Source organism: Branchiostoma lanceolatum, chromosome 4 (assembly GCF_035083965.1).
Source record: "Branchiostoma lanceolatum isolate klBraLanc5 chromosome 4, klBraLanc5.hap2, whole genome shotgun sequence".
Taxonomy (NCBI): domain Eukaryota; kingdom Metazoa; phylum Chordata; class Leptocardii; order Amphioxiformes; family Branchiostomatidae; genus Branchiostoma; species Branchiostoma lanceolatum.
This window is the reverse complement of record NC_089725.1, coordinates 25,627,525-25,644,548: the sequence shown is the minus strand read 5'-3', so window position 1 is coordinate 25,644,548 and position 17,024 is coordinate 25,627,525. Positions and strand designations below refer to the sequence as shown.

At 45.2% G+C, this 17,024-nt stretch overlaps 1 protein-coding gene and 1 long non-coding RNA gene across 10 annotated transcripts; one reads left to right on the top strand and one right to left on the bottom strand.

Annotated features, from left to right (window-relative positions):
- The first annotated feature begins 2,069 nt into the window (after positions 1–2,069).
- LOC136433656 (E3 ubiquitin-protein ligase Midline-1-like) lies at positions 2,070–16,986 on the top strand. Of its 9 annotated transcripts, XM_066426073.1 has the most exons (11): positions 2,910–3,040; positions 4,953–5,472; positions 5,967–6,062; positions 6,940–7,011; positions 7,551–7,784; positions 10,514–10,536; positions 12,203–12,324; positions 12,946–13,132; positions 13,556–14,091; positions 14,422–14,502; positions 15,572–16,986. In XM_066426073.1, the coding sequence occupies exons 1-11, from the start codon at positions 3,000–3,002 to the stop codon at positions 16,114–16,116; spliced, it is 2,457 nt and encodes an 818-aa protein (XP_066282170.1). In that variant the 5' UTR covers positions 2,910–2,999; the 3' UTR covers positions 16,117–16,986. The 9 variants fall into 9 exon arrangements, with proteins under 9 accessions (XP_066282167.1, XP_066282166.1, XP_066282171.1 ...); XM_066426070.1 differs by lacking the exon at positions 2,910–3,040 and adding an exon at positions 2,070–2,094 and having other exon boundaries at positions 12,946–14,091; XM_066426069.1 differs by lacking the exon at positions 2,910–3,040 and adding an exon at positions 2,452–2,725 and having other exon boundaries at positions 12,946–14,091.
- LOC136433660 (uncharacterized) lies at positions 3,074–4,489 on the bottom strand. The gene is made up of 2 exons (XR_010755650.1): positions 4,263–4,489; positions 3,074–3,893 (listed from the first exon to the last, which is right to left on the bottom strand). It is a non-coding gene; the product is annotated as an uncharacterized lncRNA (long non-coding RNA).
- Positions 16,987–17,024: the final 38 nt, after the last annotated feature.

The window sequence follows — 17,024 nt, the reverse complement described above, 5'->3', positions numbered from 1 at the left end:
TCGATGGTTTAGGCGAAAGTCTTGTTGATAATTCGCGAAATGGCGATATCCTCTTTTATACATAGTTGCTTGCAACAGTTCGACACACAGAACGCCCCTGACATCTGTCAACCGGTTCGACGAAGTGTGTCATCGCTTGTACGCGTTGTATGGAAAAGCTAGTTGACAATCATTATTGCCTACCTATCATTGTTGAACGTACAATTAACGGGGAGATTATGGAAACCACTATTTAAGTAAAGACGGCCGCCAAAAACAGCATACATCACTATAATGTCCCCAAATTCTTGGCAGAAAAGCATTCGTTGTGTATGTTATCATTCTTGGGCGTTCTCCAAGGCAGGGAGTAGCCTTCATAGCAAACTTCTTGACTTGGCTTTCTTCGGGCTTAGTACAGTATGTGCTGTTTTATGATTTTGTATACATGTATATATAAGTTCTGGTACAGAGTTACCAGATTCACGTTCACGGGCAGCTGTCAGACCTGATCACGATCTACAATTAGAAAACAGACGGCATGGAGACGGATATGGAAATCCATAATCGAACTTGTCTCTCGTTTTGCAGACACGTATCCACAGATACCGATACGGATCCATTCACAGCTTCTTGCGTTATCCTATTTTTCATTCATATGGTCAATATTGAGCATGGTAAAATCCTACTCCACAAATAAGCAAACAAAAAAAACACCCACTCACAAACACACCCACAAACAATCGGCACCGAAAGCATAACCCTCTTGGCGAAGGCAATATTAAAGTCCGAAAGGGGTACTCTCCAATCAGAGGTTGTTCAGGAAGATTGGGACCTTGTGCCCACCAAAACGGGGCATATGATAACAAGGTCACAGTCTTCCCCCAACGACCTCTGCTTGGAGAGTATGAAAAGGGCCCAGCCCAGAAGCCTGCCATGGAGGCTATGGGTTAAGATTGTTTCCAGGTGGTCCGGCCCGTGAACGTCACGTCTCGTTCCTCGCGTGCGAGCGACCTAACGCCCCCTCGGGATGTTTGACCTTTCCTGGCAGGAGACAAGTTTATGTAATGTCTTGGGCGGTTCTGTGGACCGTGCTACCCGTGGGAGAGGATTGAGATGGGTATGGGAGTCCCCAGGTGAGCGGGCGGTGTCTTCATTGTGGTCAAGGGTTTAGCTCTTAATAGCTTTAATCTATTGCTATTTAGACACTTAACTTGCCACTGTGACAAGAGCTGCGAGTGTCGCGCGTAGTTTCGTCCCTTGAGCACACTGAAAGATAAAAAGACCCCCCTTGAACATGACGTCCATAAAACAAGTAGAGCAATGTTACGATTTATGTACTTCCTTGGATACTTGGATGCTTTATTCGCTCCATTCACAATTTTAGTGGCGATGTTGATATAAGCGTCTGGTTACCGTGGACCAATAGGTCGTTTGCACTTTTATTTTTTTATCATTTCAAGTTCAAGGTCGTCGACTTTTGATCCACATTGTGACGTATAGCTTATTGATATGATCGTTCAGGTCATGCTCTCCTCCTTGTGGCAGATTCAAGTCAATATTTTTATGCCTTCTGGCATTATTACAGGGGTGCCAGACGGTACATCTTGTAGAGACAAGAAGAGAACTTCCTTGGCTTTAAATAGCATCGTGGCGGCCACGGAAAGAAAAAAAGTGATTGTACCACATACTAGACCAGTCTCTTTATCCGCCCTTTCGGCATTTTCCCGTGGTTTATCACGTTAATAAGATAACTCGAGATCTAGTGTGTGCCATAGTCGACATTTTCCCCATGTCTGTCCCCTGGTCACACGTCGTGTTTGTGGAACCCCTGCCGCGGACAACTCGCCTCAGGTATTTAACCAGGGTAAATAGTTTACTCGTGCAAATATCAAATGCCAAATATCAAACAGCCAGCAGCCTATGGCAAGCACGTCTTGGAGACTGTGTTTTATAGACTCAGGGTCAGGGAACCGAGGAGGGCACAAACCAGAAGAAACCTAAACCGTCTCCGTGCTGTATGTAGAAATAAGCAAATCGTTATAAACGTTGACGTCTCAGTTATTTTCATGCCGTTGGAAGAACGACGCGTTCCATGATGAACAAGTAGTGGTCCTGGTAAGAACTTCTTTTACCGACAATTCTGGTCTCAGTGACACGTACATACACGGGTTGTGAGTGTTAAGTATGTACATAAGAACACTTTATTGTGGCAGGGCTGAGCAAGAAAGGAAATTAAAATGCAGTCACCTCAGAGCTCTCAGAAAATATCCAGATAATTTTACACTCACAACCCGCGAGGTAAGTTTAGCACGCGTGTTGCCAAAGCTAAGTTTGCCTATGCAGTTAGAAGTTTGTTGAGAAGTGTGGCAGAGTGCCTGGGCGTGGAGCGATTCAAACCGACAAAGTTTTGCCGGAATCGGGGGGTGCTCAAGGCGGAAATGGGACCTCTCGCCAAGTAAAGACCTTCTCCCAGCTGACTTCCTTGAGACGATCCTGGAGTAAGTAATCCAATCAGGCTCAGTCCCCGGCCGAAGTCAGAACCCCACTACTTGAGGGTTAGAAGTGGGGATTCCGGAGATTCCTGTGCGCGCGCCGCCCAGGCCTGACGTCAGCCCCATGCACGGCCCGGCCCAGAATGGCAGCTACGTATTAGGAAAGGCAAACAGATGCCTCGCTTCAAGTCAGTCGCCGTGGCCTCGGTTCTAACAGTGCCTAGCGAAGAAAAATGGCGACCGCAGTAGCCTTGGTAAGTGCTGAGAATTATCTGTGTGTGTGTACTGTGATCTCCGGTAAGTTCATAGCTCTGCTTTCACTTAGAGAGAACCTCGGGTAGCCCGGGGACAGAGGGGAAAGGCTGAACCGGACTGGACGCGAAAGGAAAGGCATCTGAGCGTGCGACATTCTGGGCATCCCGGCACAGTTACTCTCCTCTAAAATCGGATCTGATTTTGTACCAGGGGAATACAGCCGCTATATACACTCTCGACCAAGCATGACTTTACTAACTGGAAGGGTCAGCCATGGAGATTGCGCCTCGAAAAGCTGGGCGGCCCCTTGTTGGGTAGGTACAGGTACTATTTACCGATGTGTCAAGTGCTGTATGGGCGACAAAGGGCTTTATTTAGGGGGTCTTGATTTCCAATGTCGACCGCCTGGGGTTAACCATTAGATATTTATGGCTCATATTCAAATCGGAGGTTTGATTGTATTCTCATATCAACTGTAGATCACTCGCTTCGTTATGATGGCTCCGATTACGTCTGTCCCCTTGTCCTAGCCTCACGCAGATTCTGCTGGCTTCCTAAAACTGGGAAAATAAACTAAGTGCAAGCAGACGTCGTTTGTCTTAGAGAGTAAATGAAACTTGTTTGCGGAAAGTTCCGTTTTGGGGCAGAGGTTTGCCATATAAGACCGTAAGACCGTTAGATGAGATGAGATGTGTAGCCTGAAATCCGCCATACTGAGCCAACCAGAGAAGGGGTCCGTTCTGTTGTTTTTAACTTCAGGAATTCGGCTGGAAAGACGTTGGCTGGTGAGAGAGATGGTCTGTGGTGTTGGTGGGAGGGTTTTGCCGGTCGTTTCGCCGGCCGTAGTGTGTGTTATTTTGGGTGAGACATCGAGCATGTGTGGACTGCAGCTGTGTGTCATGAAGCTCCGGACAAAAATAGACGACAGAATTTTATCCGCGCCCAGTCACAGGAGACTAATCGGTGCCGGGGAGAGTGCACAGTCAGAGCAAATAGACCAGAGTAAACGTCTTGACTCGGTAATCAAAGGACATCTTTGTCTCGTCGAGTTACTTCACCTGACACTCTTGCCATCAACCGTGTCCGAAAGGTGCGCTCGCAGAGGCATGAAGAGGGCGGCTGGTCGTGTGGGCACTGTGAGGTTAATTCTGCCACTGCTGTCACCAACTGCAGATTTGGCGGAGGTCATAATAAACAGTTGTTAATTGTACTCTCGGATGTAACATGATACCGCTGTTATCTTACACAATAAAACGCAATACTGTATAGTACAGAGAGTGGTCAGAGATGATGCCAAATACAACTTTAGGTGAGACCGGCAAGGCTCGAGGTTCATTGGTGGGACACACGAAAACAGTTTACTGATATATATTTAAACGAATATATAAACTAAAACAGGCAGCTTTTGCAAACCATTGCATATGCCACAGCCATACAAATGTAAATTTGAAAAAAAGGACAACACACCAAAATGACAAATAACAAGGGCAGCATAGTATCAAATATCAATCATGATAAGAAAAGAAAAAAACAGACCTTAGGTATTTTTTCGGCGAAAGATGCTGAGAGCCTTGCCATAGATAGTATAGTTCAACTCAGCCATTGAATGTCAGCTGCTCCTTCCACAAAATTGTTCTGCTGCCGTGTGCACCTTCCAGTGCTAAAGATTTGGTAAACATTGTATGGTTGTAGACATTCTGGTGTCACTGGAACATGTTATTATGATCTAGAGTGTTCTGAGAACTAAATATAAACCGTTACGTCATGATCTTGTGATGTAAATCATAAACAGGAAGTAAACAGCTCCTATATTGGCGTTGACGCAGAGCTGCCGGACTATATCGGTCCGAGGTCAAACCCACCCTGTCACCACCGTATAAAAGCGAGAGCACTACGCAATGCCCATGAGAATACTGAGTTGGTTTGTACTGTGAATGTTTCGACTCTTGTGCTTCTGACAGGTTAGTGATAACATGACCTACTACTACCTAACGTCTCTTACAGCTGTGATAGAACGCACCGGTTGGTTAAGTGGCTAGCGCCTTTCCTCACTTGATAAGTTGCTACGCTGTGTGTACATTTTGCGGTCGTCTTTGAGCCTTGTAAAATTACACTCCCCCATTATGTCACTTTGTACAACGACTTAGCAAGTGATACACTTTTCTTGTTGTATATCATCACCTCTGTGAATTCCCTGTGTTATTGTATGTCTGTGATTCTCCGTAGGCTTCAGTTGATGACGTCTCTCGGAAGTAGTTTCGGTCACTCGGGAGAGATTCACGCGCCGCCGGACTTGGGCCTCGTCATGGAGAGCCTGGAGCGGGACCTGTCGTGCCCCGTGTGCCTGGAGATGTTCAACAAGCCGGTGCTGCTGCTACCCTGTCAGCACAACCTGTGCCGACACTGCGCCGAGGACATCCTCACCAACATGGGCGGCTGGGCGCGCTACGGCGGCTCCTTCAAGTGCCCGACGTGCCGAGATCAAATCACCCTGGGTCGCCAGGGACTCGACGGTCTCAAACGGAACATTCTGGTGGAGACGATCATTGAAAGCTACCGAGTGGCGCAGTCGGCGGGGATCAAGACGGCTCCTCCCGGGGGCGGGGCGTACTGCAGGGACCACAAGGACGAGAGAGTGAACTTGTACTGCGTGACCGACGAGAGGCCGATATGTGGGCTGTGTGTCATCGGACAACACAACCAGCACAACATCATCGAGCTGCAAACGATCTTCAAGGAAAAGAAGGTCAGTTGAAGTCCTAAAATATCTTAACATCGCCCAATAAATCCTGACACATTCCCCAAGCAGTAATAAGGAATTTAAAACTTCATCATGACGCAAACGCGAAGCAATATCTATGGTAGCTGTTGATTGATGCTATCCATGCACCAACAACTAGTGCAGAAAGTCGTGTACAACACGTCAATGTTGATACTGAGCCACACCTCATGCTAGCTGTTAACACCGACATACAGGTGAATAGAGTAAACTTACACAGTACTAGTCTTGGAAACATGATGTCATAAAAAAATGGTCCGTTTTGAAGACTTCCCAAATAGAAACACCATAGTTTTAACCTGTCATAGTTATACGTGTATCTGGCTTACTTATTTTTGCATAGTTATTTGGTAGGTTTAATATGGCAGTCCCTGTCAAATTATCATATGTCATGTTGGCGTTTTCATTAATGAGTGTATGGTAGCTTCTAACGACTTATTGTTTGCTCTGTATTTCTACAGGAAAAGATTGAAACGGAAATGAACAGACTTAAACAGAAGAACAGTGACATGTCCAAGGAGATGTCAGACATACAGGCCACCTTAAGGATAATAGAGGTAAGTTTACTCTACAGTGTGTCACATCAAAACAAACTATCCAAGAAGGAATATTAATGATCTGGCCATAATCTTGTTCTCTGTAACACACTCAATGCATTACGAGTATACAATGGTTGACCATGGCCAGAAATCCAATCCATTGCTAATCCTGTATCTTTATCTTTCAGTATTGAGTATTGTCTTACTGTCACACATACCGGCCTTCAGTATCCTAGCAACCCATGGCGCCTTTGTTTCTTCCATTTCTTGACAGAACTGTGCATAACAGCGATGATCCTCCACAGCTTCAATTTCACACTCACTACCCTCCAAGCAGAGGTTCGGCTACGGCTGTTTTTGACGTGATTTTAGACAATTTTGTCCAGTTTTCATTTGTCGCCAAGCCAGCCGGAGCCGAACCTCTGCTTGGAGAGTACGCACTCACATGTCATTAACGGCTCCTGCCTTTCCTCAACATTGAATTATACCTCAGCTGTTTTACATATTTCAGCTCCAATGACTGACCCAGAGAGGAATTTCCGTTTGCCATATACCTCGTTGTTAAAGATGGCTATTTCAGCATGGTTCATTCAGCATGGAGCGGTATAAAGTAGTGCATTCCTTCCTCAGCTAACCGACATTGCACCGCAGTCAGTATGACATCTGGAGCCGCGTAGGTCCCGTTTAGAACTTTTATTCAGCCTGTCATTCAGCATGGATCACTCATGGTTATTTGGTTGTTTTCTCGAGGCATGGTTGAGTCGTAGTGTAGAAAGGCTCACGAGGGGTAGGCGTAGACCTGTAGATGTAGACGTAGTGCCGTAGACCCTCCGTCGCGCGGTGTGGGGACCCCCTGACACCCCCTCACCCTGCGACACCACTGCTCTCGTTCAAGGGTGATCCCGGCAAGCGAAGGAAATTCAGATCCATTTACGGACTGCACGATCGCGACGTCGCAGACGTTGAAGTAAGTAGCGACGAGCTACATGTATGGAAGGTACACAGAGGAGAGTCTTAACCAATAAACAAACAAACAAATAAACAAATATTGTGTGAGTCACCGAAGACATTCCGCTTCCAAAATCGGTCCTCCTTTCTTGATGTACATTTTAGAACCTTTATTGCTGTAGCCTGTCGTGGTCTTGTTAGTATATACTAAAATTGTACAAATAACTATTAGGTATTACTTACGTTTTCTAAGTGTTGTCCACCGTATCATGGATAGTTTGAAAAAGAGTCTTTCATATTGCAGTCAGGAAAATCGAAGCTTTAACTGTACTACATCAGCGTACAGAAACGAAAGACTCGGACATATTCAGCTTCTTGCAATATACACAATATGTGTATTTATTTGTTATTTGTTTATTTTTCAGACCCAAACGCCGATAAATGACACATATTTTCCTTTCAGCTACTGTGATCATCAGGGTATGTTTGCGAACACGTAGGAGTGAGGCGTTGCACAGTTTTCCAATTATTCTAACCCCCATCTCTTGCTACTCACAGAGTAAATGTAAAGACACGAAGGCAAAGTTGCTATCGGAGTGCGAGTCGCTGATAACGTTGATAAATGAACGGAAGGACGCGCTGGTGGAGAAGCTGGAGAAGGAGCAACGAGAGAGCAGCCGGACGCTCAGGGAGCAGATAGCCTCCAGACAGACCCGGCTGGACAAGTCCAAGAAGACGGCAGCCTGGGTCGAGGACATGTTGGGCAAAAAGGACGTCGCGCAGTTTATACAGGTGCGTTCTACGAAATGGTAGCTAAGTTTGGGGGATCAGGGTGGGCAACCAGGGTTTTAGACATCAAGCAGTTCAGAATTCTTCCATATGTACGACCGTACAGAGATGATGAACATGCAGACATTCCTAGTCTAAGGAAAGATAGGTCGGAATGTGTCTGTGAAGTCTGTCTGGTATCCAGGGTTGCGTCTCGGTCATAGCCAGGATAGCAGAAGGGCGGGGGATGTTCCACTCAGTGTGTGTCCTGGAAAATCAGACTTGCGATTAATTGTCATTTTCAAAATGTTTTAGAGTCAAGGACTATGAAATAGGACATTGTGTAAAGTACTAGTATTATCAGGACGAGGTGACGCAAGATATTATCTTGTTGACGTACATTCCGTCCCCATGATAACCAATATATCCACCGTGATATATCTATAGTAGCCATACTTTAACATTTCGATTACGTATTCGCCACGCAGTACAGTAAAATGTACGCTACATTCCTGTTTCCTTGTTTGTTGGTTACGCTGTTTGTCAGTAACACCAGCTCTCAATATTATGAATACTAGAGTTCCACGACCTCATACCTTCGCCAAATGATTTTAACCTTTATGACTGACGTATTAGGAGTGTTTCTCATCAATCATAAATCATACCAGTTGATTGTCTTAAAATATAACATGTCCAAAGTATGAGCTTAACAAATTTATCATCAATTATGCAAAGGAGGCCCTTATTAGCATAATTTGATTCAACGATGTTCACATTCACATAACGTCCCGATGCCACAAAAAAGGATGAAATGTATGAAATTGCAGTCATTTGCCAGTGTGGAATAATAGAAGTTACTCATTAAGTATGCAAATAAGGCCCACATTTGCATATTTTCTATCTATCAACAGTCCTCTCTTCCTCAGTTACAATTTGAATTGTCATATCATGGAACAAAGCGGATTTTTAAAGTTACCTTATTAATTATGCAAATTAGAATCTGATTTGCATAATTATCATCCAATCATACTAAGCATCACACAAGCTATCCACATACCAAAAATCATGACCATCCATCAAGGCCATCATGTTATAGTATTTTCTCATTAATTATGCAAATGAGGTCTTCATTTGCATAGTTCATATCAATTAATATTTCTCTCTTCCTCAGTTACATATGTCACATGTTTCAGAGTCCTATCATGGAATTTGGCGGATGTATAAACTTTCCTCATTAATTAAGCAAATTAGATACTGATTTGCATAAGAGGTGTCTAATCATGTACATCATCACTCAAGCTATCTACCTACCAAAAATCATTACCATCCATCAAGCCCTTCTTGAGTTATTCCCTGTCAAAGTCAGACGTAAAACCTGCTCCTGCAGTTCCAAAAAAAGCCGCTAGGGGGCCCAAACCCACACCACTTACTCTCTGTCCAAAGATCTATCTACCACTCAAAAATAAGTTCCATAGCATGTCCAGAACACGAGATATCAAAACAGGAAGTTCCGCTGCAGTACTGTTAGAAGCCGCTAGGGGGCACAAAATCTAATCGTTTTTAGGTCTCATCAAAACCTACCAACATACCAAATACCAAGACAATCCATCAAGGCATTCTCGAGTTATCCTGTGCCACTACAAACAGACAAACAAACGCTACCCTCTGCATAACCTTCTCGGCGAAGGTAACAATGTTCTTGTTACACTACTAGTAGTAATGACAGAAGTGCTGACCCATTTAGACCTTGAAATCAAACACGAAATCTAAATAACAACTTCGCAGAAAGTGATACAAAGTCGACACCTGCAGTGATCATAGAGATCCGGCTTTCAGGTTCTGCTCTATATACTTTGACATTTACCCTGCAGATAAAAGAAAACAAGCAATTCAACTTCAAAGCGATCTGCTGGAGGCTAGATCAAGTAATCGACACTAACTTCCACCTTGAAAACGTATTTTGGAAAACCTATATGGAGAATACTCGACCACTGAACCACGTCGTGGGACACGAACCCCCTCTCCAAAAGTAGAGCAATGTTCTCTCTGCTAATGGGGGCAAGGCGTTACTGGCCTCATTTAGGGACTGGAGTGTTTCTGGATCGCTCACCCTGTAGTGATCTTCCACTGTAGCGTGGAGAGAGAGGGTGGACGAAACACTGGCCGTTTGTTTTCCGTGTTGGATTACGACATACCTGACGACTTTTGCGACACTTGTGCACTTGTCGGTCCAGTTCCAAGGGGCGATGTGCCGGTTTGAAGTGGTTTTGGCACCTCTGGCCATTAAGCGACAGGAGATAAGGCATGTGCCTGTAGTGTCCGCAAGAGCTTAACACAATATGTGTCCTAAATATCAGAATATTTGACAGGCAGATCCTAGGTTAAACCCGATACTACTGAAATGACACTTGAACGTATATGGGTTCTCCCGAAAAGGTTTTCAGTGATAAACGCATTTCTTTTCAATCCCAGTGACATCCTGGCAAACTCAGTATCATCTTGGCACAGGAACTGTTGATAACACACGATAGAGAGGAAATGTACAACACCACATCAGATGAACCGATATGTCAGACATACAAGGGGTACCGTCGAAAATATGTAGAGAGGTCATATCCAAAAGATATTGTGACGAACGTTGCTACACAAAATGATGTTGATATAACATGTTGTGTTGACCATCTCCTGTTACAATTCTGTGCAGCTAATGTTAAATGTTCTTATCTCTTTCACATCGTTCCTGTCCCGAGCAGAATGTCCCAGAACTTGAAGAGAAGTAAGTAGATGAGGCATGTCAGTGTAGTGACTCTAACTTTTGAGTGGCCATGACAAGTTTTAACTATTAACGTTTAACAAACAAAACAAGCGTCATGAAAATATCGAGACAGCGTCATATTTGACATATTAGTAGGTCATGAATTCTATCATGTCTATCACATCGTCGGCATTCCATGTACATGACTGGAACTGTCTCATAGCCTTGCACTACCGAGCATGCGCAAGAAGTGCTCGGTGCGGCATTATGTAGCTACGCAAGACAATCCATCCCTGCCTAAGAAAAAGTTGAGATAGCCTATCATAAAGTGACAACCAACATCAACAGGTTACAGCTGGCGTTCTAAGCTTTGACTCTATCGGCGATATACGACCTATAAGATTCTTCTTTTCTGACGCTGTCCTAACGTCAGCCACCTGTGATCTGTCAGTGTTATGCCATGACGTTGTTTTACTCTGTGACGTAGTAGTTGACATTGTTGCGGCATGAACCATCGTCTGTAACAAGCCGGAATGCCCGGTTGGCCGTGGCCCAAGCCAGCCCCGGTTGCTAAACATGGAGGTTTTCCTAGACCTAGCACAAATTGATAGATTTTAGTCTTGTGTTTTTACTCACAGATGCCCTTTATTTGTGTTGCAGAGTGTGTTTGAAAGCTGTATGGCGTGACCTTGTGCGCCTTACGTTACTGCATGGGTGACCTTCTCCCCAGTCCGGAATATTTTCCGCTGGAGAGGCACCAAGCTGTCGTAGTAGATGGATAACACGCCTCTTACTTTACACTGGGAAATTCAGGAGTAATTATACACAGGGCTCGAAACCGTCCTACACAATAGGCTGCCTACGTATGATTTCACAACCCACATAATCTGCGTCTTAAAGTGTGAACTGGTCATTACTATGACAACCAGGTCTGTCACTGAGATTAAAAAAAAGTGAACAAGCAAAATTCGTTATTTCAATACAGAGGTAGGGTCCGTCTCAGTGTTTCAGGCGAGTTTTTGAGGTTTTCTATACTTCTTCCAAGTGGTCCCGCTCTTCCCTTGTCGTAGGGGAGAGATAAAAAGACGGGCACCACCATAAAGAATCATTTAAAGCCTCATAATACACACTGAAACACTGCGCCGGAACCTACCTCTGCTTGGAGATGACAACTGAATTCGAGCCCTGTCCGGTATACTCTGTTAAGTTGTGATGTGAACCATGCTGTATATAGGTACGTCATCGGGGGATGGTGTGTGTACAAAAATGCCCCCGTCGTCCCCTTCTTCCTCTGCATAAATCTGCTAATGGCCCGAGTGGTTGGGCTGGTTAAAAATATCTTATGAATGGTTTCTTTGACATCGGGAAGACAGGCTTATCTTGGTCCATCCGTTTCTTTCTGGCTTTCTCTTATTGTTGCCTCTTTGCTTTCTTGGCTTCCTTTCTACTGTGTCAGTTGCTTGACTTCCCAATGTCACAGGGATCATACGTTTCGTACTGATGACAAATCAAACATCATTTAATTGATTGAAAATTAAAAGCAGACAAAAAAAATCATGCGAGAAATACAAATATTGGATCCCCTGCACTCCATCCGTCCGATGATAATGTCACAAAACATGTCTTAAAGTAAAGAGATGTCTCATAACGTCAATCAAAGCTAACCTATGATGCCCACGCGTTGCAGAATGAGTAAAGAGATCGCACAGGAGGTGGAGCCCAGGTCAGAGGAAGCCGAAGCCATCATCCGTTGGGATGTTAAGTTCTCTGCAGAGAGGGAGGTTATCGGCAAGATGGACTTCTGCCAAGGTACGCCGCTTAAAAAATACATCTCCCTCACAACTAACACCCTGGCGTGCTGCCCATCCCGAATAGCTGAGCTAAAGCGCGTGGAAAACACTTGTCATCATTGCCCTGTTGTTACCCTATTGGGGATACCTACAGGCTGATCTCTGCCTACGCAACAGTAAGCCGTGTCTAGACATTGAGAAAGAGAACAGTAGTTGCAGTCCTAGCTTGAAACGTACCAAAACTAGTCACCAAACATGGTTAACTCTCTAACCCTGCTTCAAAGCTCACTACATCGTGCAAAAGTAAATTACGTCAACCAGTTTCCTATACACTTACGTACCTGGGCGACTGCCTATCGAAATAGGCCAACATTGTTCATCTTAAGCTTAGGAATATATTAATCTATATATCAATCATTTAGTGTAGTGTTACAGTCTTACTTACAGATTAAGATTGTTCGAAAGTAATGAAAACCATAATAAGCAGAATTTTTAACACTGTAGGTGAGGAAGTCCCTTAAGCTTAGGAATATATTAATCTATATATTAATCATTTAGTGTAGTGTTACAGTCTTACTTACAGATTAAGATTGTTCGAAAGTAATGAAAACCATAATAAGCAGAATTTTTAACACTGTAGGTGAGGAAGTCCCTTTCCAAGACTTGGTGGCGAAGTACGTCAAGACGCCACTGACCAACGACACCGAGGACGACGCCTGCTGCGCCGGCAACCGTGACGACGACGTGTCCCCGTCCCCATCAACCTCGTCATCCTCGTCTGACGGGCGGTCGTCCCTGCTGGACACCCCGAGGAGACGGGATTATCGGTCTGCTGATCGTGATTCTGATTATTCTTCTCTGTCGTCTTCCTCTTATCTTTCCCGCTATGATTCCCGCTCTCGCTCTCCCACCTCCTCCTATGACTCCTCCACCCCTCGCACTGCCCGTCGCTCTTTCCTTGACTCCCTGTCCTCCTCGTCGTCCTCGTCTCGGTGGTCGTCTTCCCGAGACTACAGTTCTATCCTGTCTCGGTCGTCCACCCGGACCACGGCTGCGGACGATTTGTCCATGTCTCCCCGTCCCGCTCGCAGGCAGCTCCGCCGCTACACAAGATCGCACACTTCTCTAGACACGTCCACAGATCTTTCAGATTATAGAAGTAGTGTAAGAGGACTTATCGGTGACATTAGGAATTCGTTAGATCGTGATCGTGCACGTGAAGGTGACCGTGACGATTCTTCCGACTTCAGGAGTTCTCTGAGGGACCGAGGCTCGTCGGCCCTAGACAGAGCCGACCGAGCAGCGACTTCCTCTCCGGCAGATGACGACTTCGGGAGCGCGCTCAGGGCGCGGCGGACGGCGGCGGCCTCTGCGTTAGAGAGAATCGAGAGAACGACTGCGGCCTTGCTTGATGACACTTCAGACTACAGAAGCCCGGCCTCCTATAGAACAGCCTCAGCCCTGGACAGAGCCAACTCAGCACTGGAAAGGGGATCTTCCGCCCTGGAGAGGACGTCAGCGCTGCTGGAGGGACGAAGGGCCGAGAGAACAGAGAGAGCCTCCGCCATTCTTGGACATGACAGAGAAAGAGACAGAGACAGAGAAAGAAATGAGGGCTTGTCGACTTCTTCAAGACACGACGACATCGACACCTCTGCAATGTCGCTGTTGAGCCGGAGCGCGGCGCTGAGGAGGTCGGCAATGGCGCGGCAGTCTTCATCAGAGACAGCAGACGCTGATGCAGCAACGTCCGACGTAGGCAGCAGATCTGCAGCTGGAGGACAAGGTACAAATTTTGGAAAAACTTTCTGCATGATTCTTATCCCATAGTGCTTAGTGCTTCTTTTAGTCTGACATGAATACCTTTCTCTCCCTTTAGAAGACTTTAGACTCATCAGAAGGAACTTATGCCGAGAGATGAGAAGTCTACGTAGAGCTATAGCACTGCAGGTTGTAAGTCAACAGTAGAGGACAACATTACACATTTTACTTCCGTTCCGCTCCGCTCCATACCAGTATTTCCCGTCTACATGATCACATATCCTTAGACATACCCGAACCCCAGTCACGTCCGTATCCTTCCATGTTCTGATAACACGTTACATTGCACCTGTAGCCCGAGATGAGGAACCCTTGACGACTTCGGATACTCCGGAAGTTGTCCCCGCAAGCGATGTCCCAACCAGTGAAAAGCGAGGTATGCGGTTGCAACGTGTTCCACTCCTTCACTCTCCGTAACACTCCTCCACTAATGTCGTTGTTTTGTGCGTTTGTGTGTTTGGGTGTTTGTTTGAATGTTTCTTATTCTTTTTTCTTAGTTTACTTACATGTAGTTTTCTTCAATCAGAATTAATCTTCATCTCTCTTTTTTACTTTTTTGTTTGTAACATACACTAAGGCTCATGTCGTTTGTCTATACAAAGCATTTTACTGCATCAACTAACTTGTAGACATAGACTTTCAGTCGTATCAATAGTCTTACTTCTAATTAATATCTATTAGTATCAGTAGATATAAGAGCGCTGTCAAGGAAGGTTTCTGATTGCAGAAGCCAACTCACAATCTCCAGTCAAAAGATTTCAGTCCGATGCTTTACAGGACAAAGCTTTGCCACTTGGCATTAGCTGATCCGAGACGGTTTCTCTCAGACGCCTCCCTTGAAGAAAGGGGGGTTTCTTTTCGAGGAAGTCGTCCTCTAGATCGTTCTTCTCGAACATAGAGCAAATGTGTTGATGATTGTGAGTTCCCGATCCAAACTGTGCAGGTCCGAGTGGGTGAGCGGAAAGAAGACCTAACGTGACTTACACATGCTTCATTAGTAGAGCATTATTGACGTTACAATGACACGTTGACACATCATTAACCCCGTCTAGTCTACATAGCTTTAGTAGGCCGAGCAAATGGAGCTGAACTTCACAAATATCAGGCGACAACAAACTAATAACGATTCACTGACCTCTATCTTTCGTCTATGTGTGTTAGAGAAGGGATGATCGTCACGCAGTTTCTAATCATAACTGTCTGCTTCCTTGTCGTAGATAGCCGATCTAAGTACACTAACGCCAATCTTCTTTATTAGATCGCAAACCGAAAAGATGGAGGCTGAACGAAATGATGAACACCTTGAAGTGAATTTTCTTCATCCGGAGCTTTGGAGTGTCGCACCGTCAGAGACTTTACCAGAATAGTGTCCACCTCCGGGCTATTTGTTCTTCATGTCTAAGAAATAAGACTGACTGGGTCTTTTGTTGACAACTCCTGGCCAGGTCTTCTATTCCGATTGGATCCCAAAACGGCGCACAGAGACCTGAAGCTGACGAACGGCAACCTTACCGTGGAGTGGGACCCGGACTACGACATCGACGTAGAGGATAGTGTGGAGCGATTTGTCGGGTACAGCGTGGCCGTGCTGGGCGACAAGGCCATCTCGTCCGGTCGCCATTACTGGGAGATTGACGTGAGCGAGAGCCGCACCTACCGCATCGGCGTGTGCTCCCGAGACGCGCAGCGGGACAGCATCATCGGCAACACCGAGGACGGCTGGGTGCTGCGCCGCAACGCTCGCGAGTACACGCTCCGCCACGACGTCAACTCGCCCATCCGGCTGGCCATGCAGCACGACCTGGACAAGATAGGAATACTCTTAGACTACAGTAGAGGCGAGCTCGCCTTCTACAACGCAGATATCGGACTGAGACTGCACACGCTGAAAGCACACTTCGTGTCTCCGATTTGCCCGGCGTTCTCCCTCTGGGACGGTGTCGTCACCGTGGTCTCCGGATGTCCATGGCCAGACTTCCTTCTAAATTAACAAATCTAGATAAAGACACCTCACCTGATTGACTAAAGAAATTACCTTTTTGTATATGCTATACACGAAGATTAATTGATATATTATTCGAACACCACCCTGTTGCATTGGGTCTTGATTTTTACTTGGGCACTTGGGTTTTTCATGAGCTTCCGACTAGAAATGCTATAGGCTACGCTAAGGCAAGCAAAGGAAACAAACCTTTAGCATTTCATTTTCGTAAGATGAGATAAAGATACAAGTTTCCAGACCCTGATAGTTTGCAATATGCTATATCTACGTCATGCACATGTAAATGCCTAGTTCCTTTTGAGTGGCAGTCCACAAAGTAGAAGGCAGATGACGACTTTGTGTAAACCACTAGCTTATTCTTAAGCATGTACAAAACAACATAAATAAAGTAAATAATCCATGAAAATTGTCAACGTAAAAAAAGAAACAAGAAACGAGTATCCTCCAACCCTTGCATTTGATGCGGGGTGACGTAGCATTGTGACAATGATGTATTTTTTTCTGGATATGACGATAGCAATTATTTTCATGATATGTATCCGACGTAGGTGTGAACTGATGTAACGTTAGTTGAGATAATTGAGATCAGTCTTGACATCAATATGGCAATACCGAACACACGAAATTTTCATATTGCGGCCGCCATACTTGTCTTACTTGCCGTTGACCTTGACTGCTACAGTGTGTGTTCTGCCAATACCGTGCAAGCGGACTATGAGAAGCACATGAGTAGATGAGAGTGCAATAGTTTTGTCTGAAATGTGTGCCAAATAAAGACAAACTATTCCAGAAGTTGCAGATATAGGAAAGAGCTTGTCGTGTGAGTCAGAAGATATAAAAGGAAGACCCGTCGAGATATGTGACGCGTTGTTGTGTGTAACATAGACATACTTAGA

Coding starts and splice junctions, on each gene's coding strand:
- LOC136433656 (XM_066426067.1), top strand. CDS start 3,000: ATGGAGATTGCGCCTCGAAAAGCTGGGCGGCCCCTTGTTGG. Junction 6,063..6,939: donor CCACCTTAAGGATAATAGAG/GTAAGTTTACTC, acceptor CTCTCGTTCAAG/GGTGATCCCGGCAAGCGAAG. Junction 14,503..15,571: donor CCCAACCAGTGAAAAGCGAG/GTATGCGGTTGC, acceptor ACTCCTGGCCAG/GTCTTCTATTCCGATTGGAT.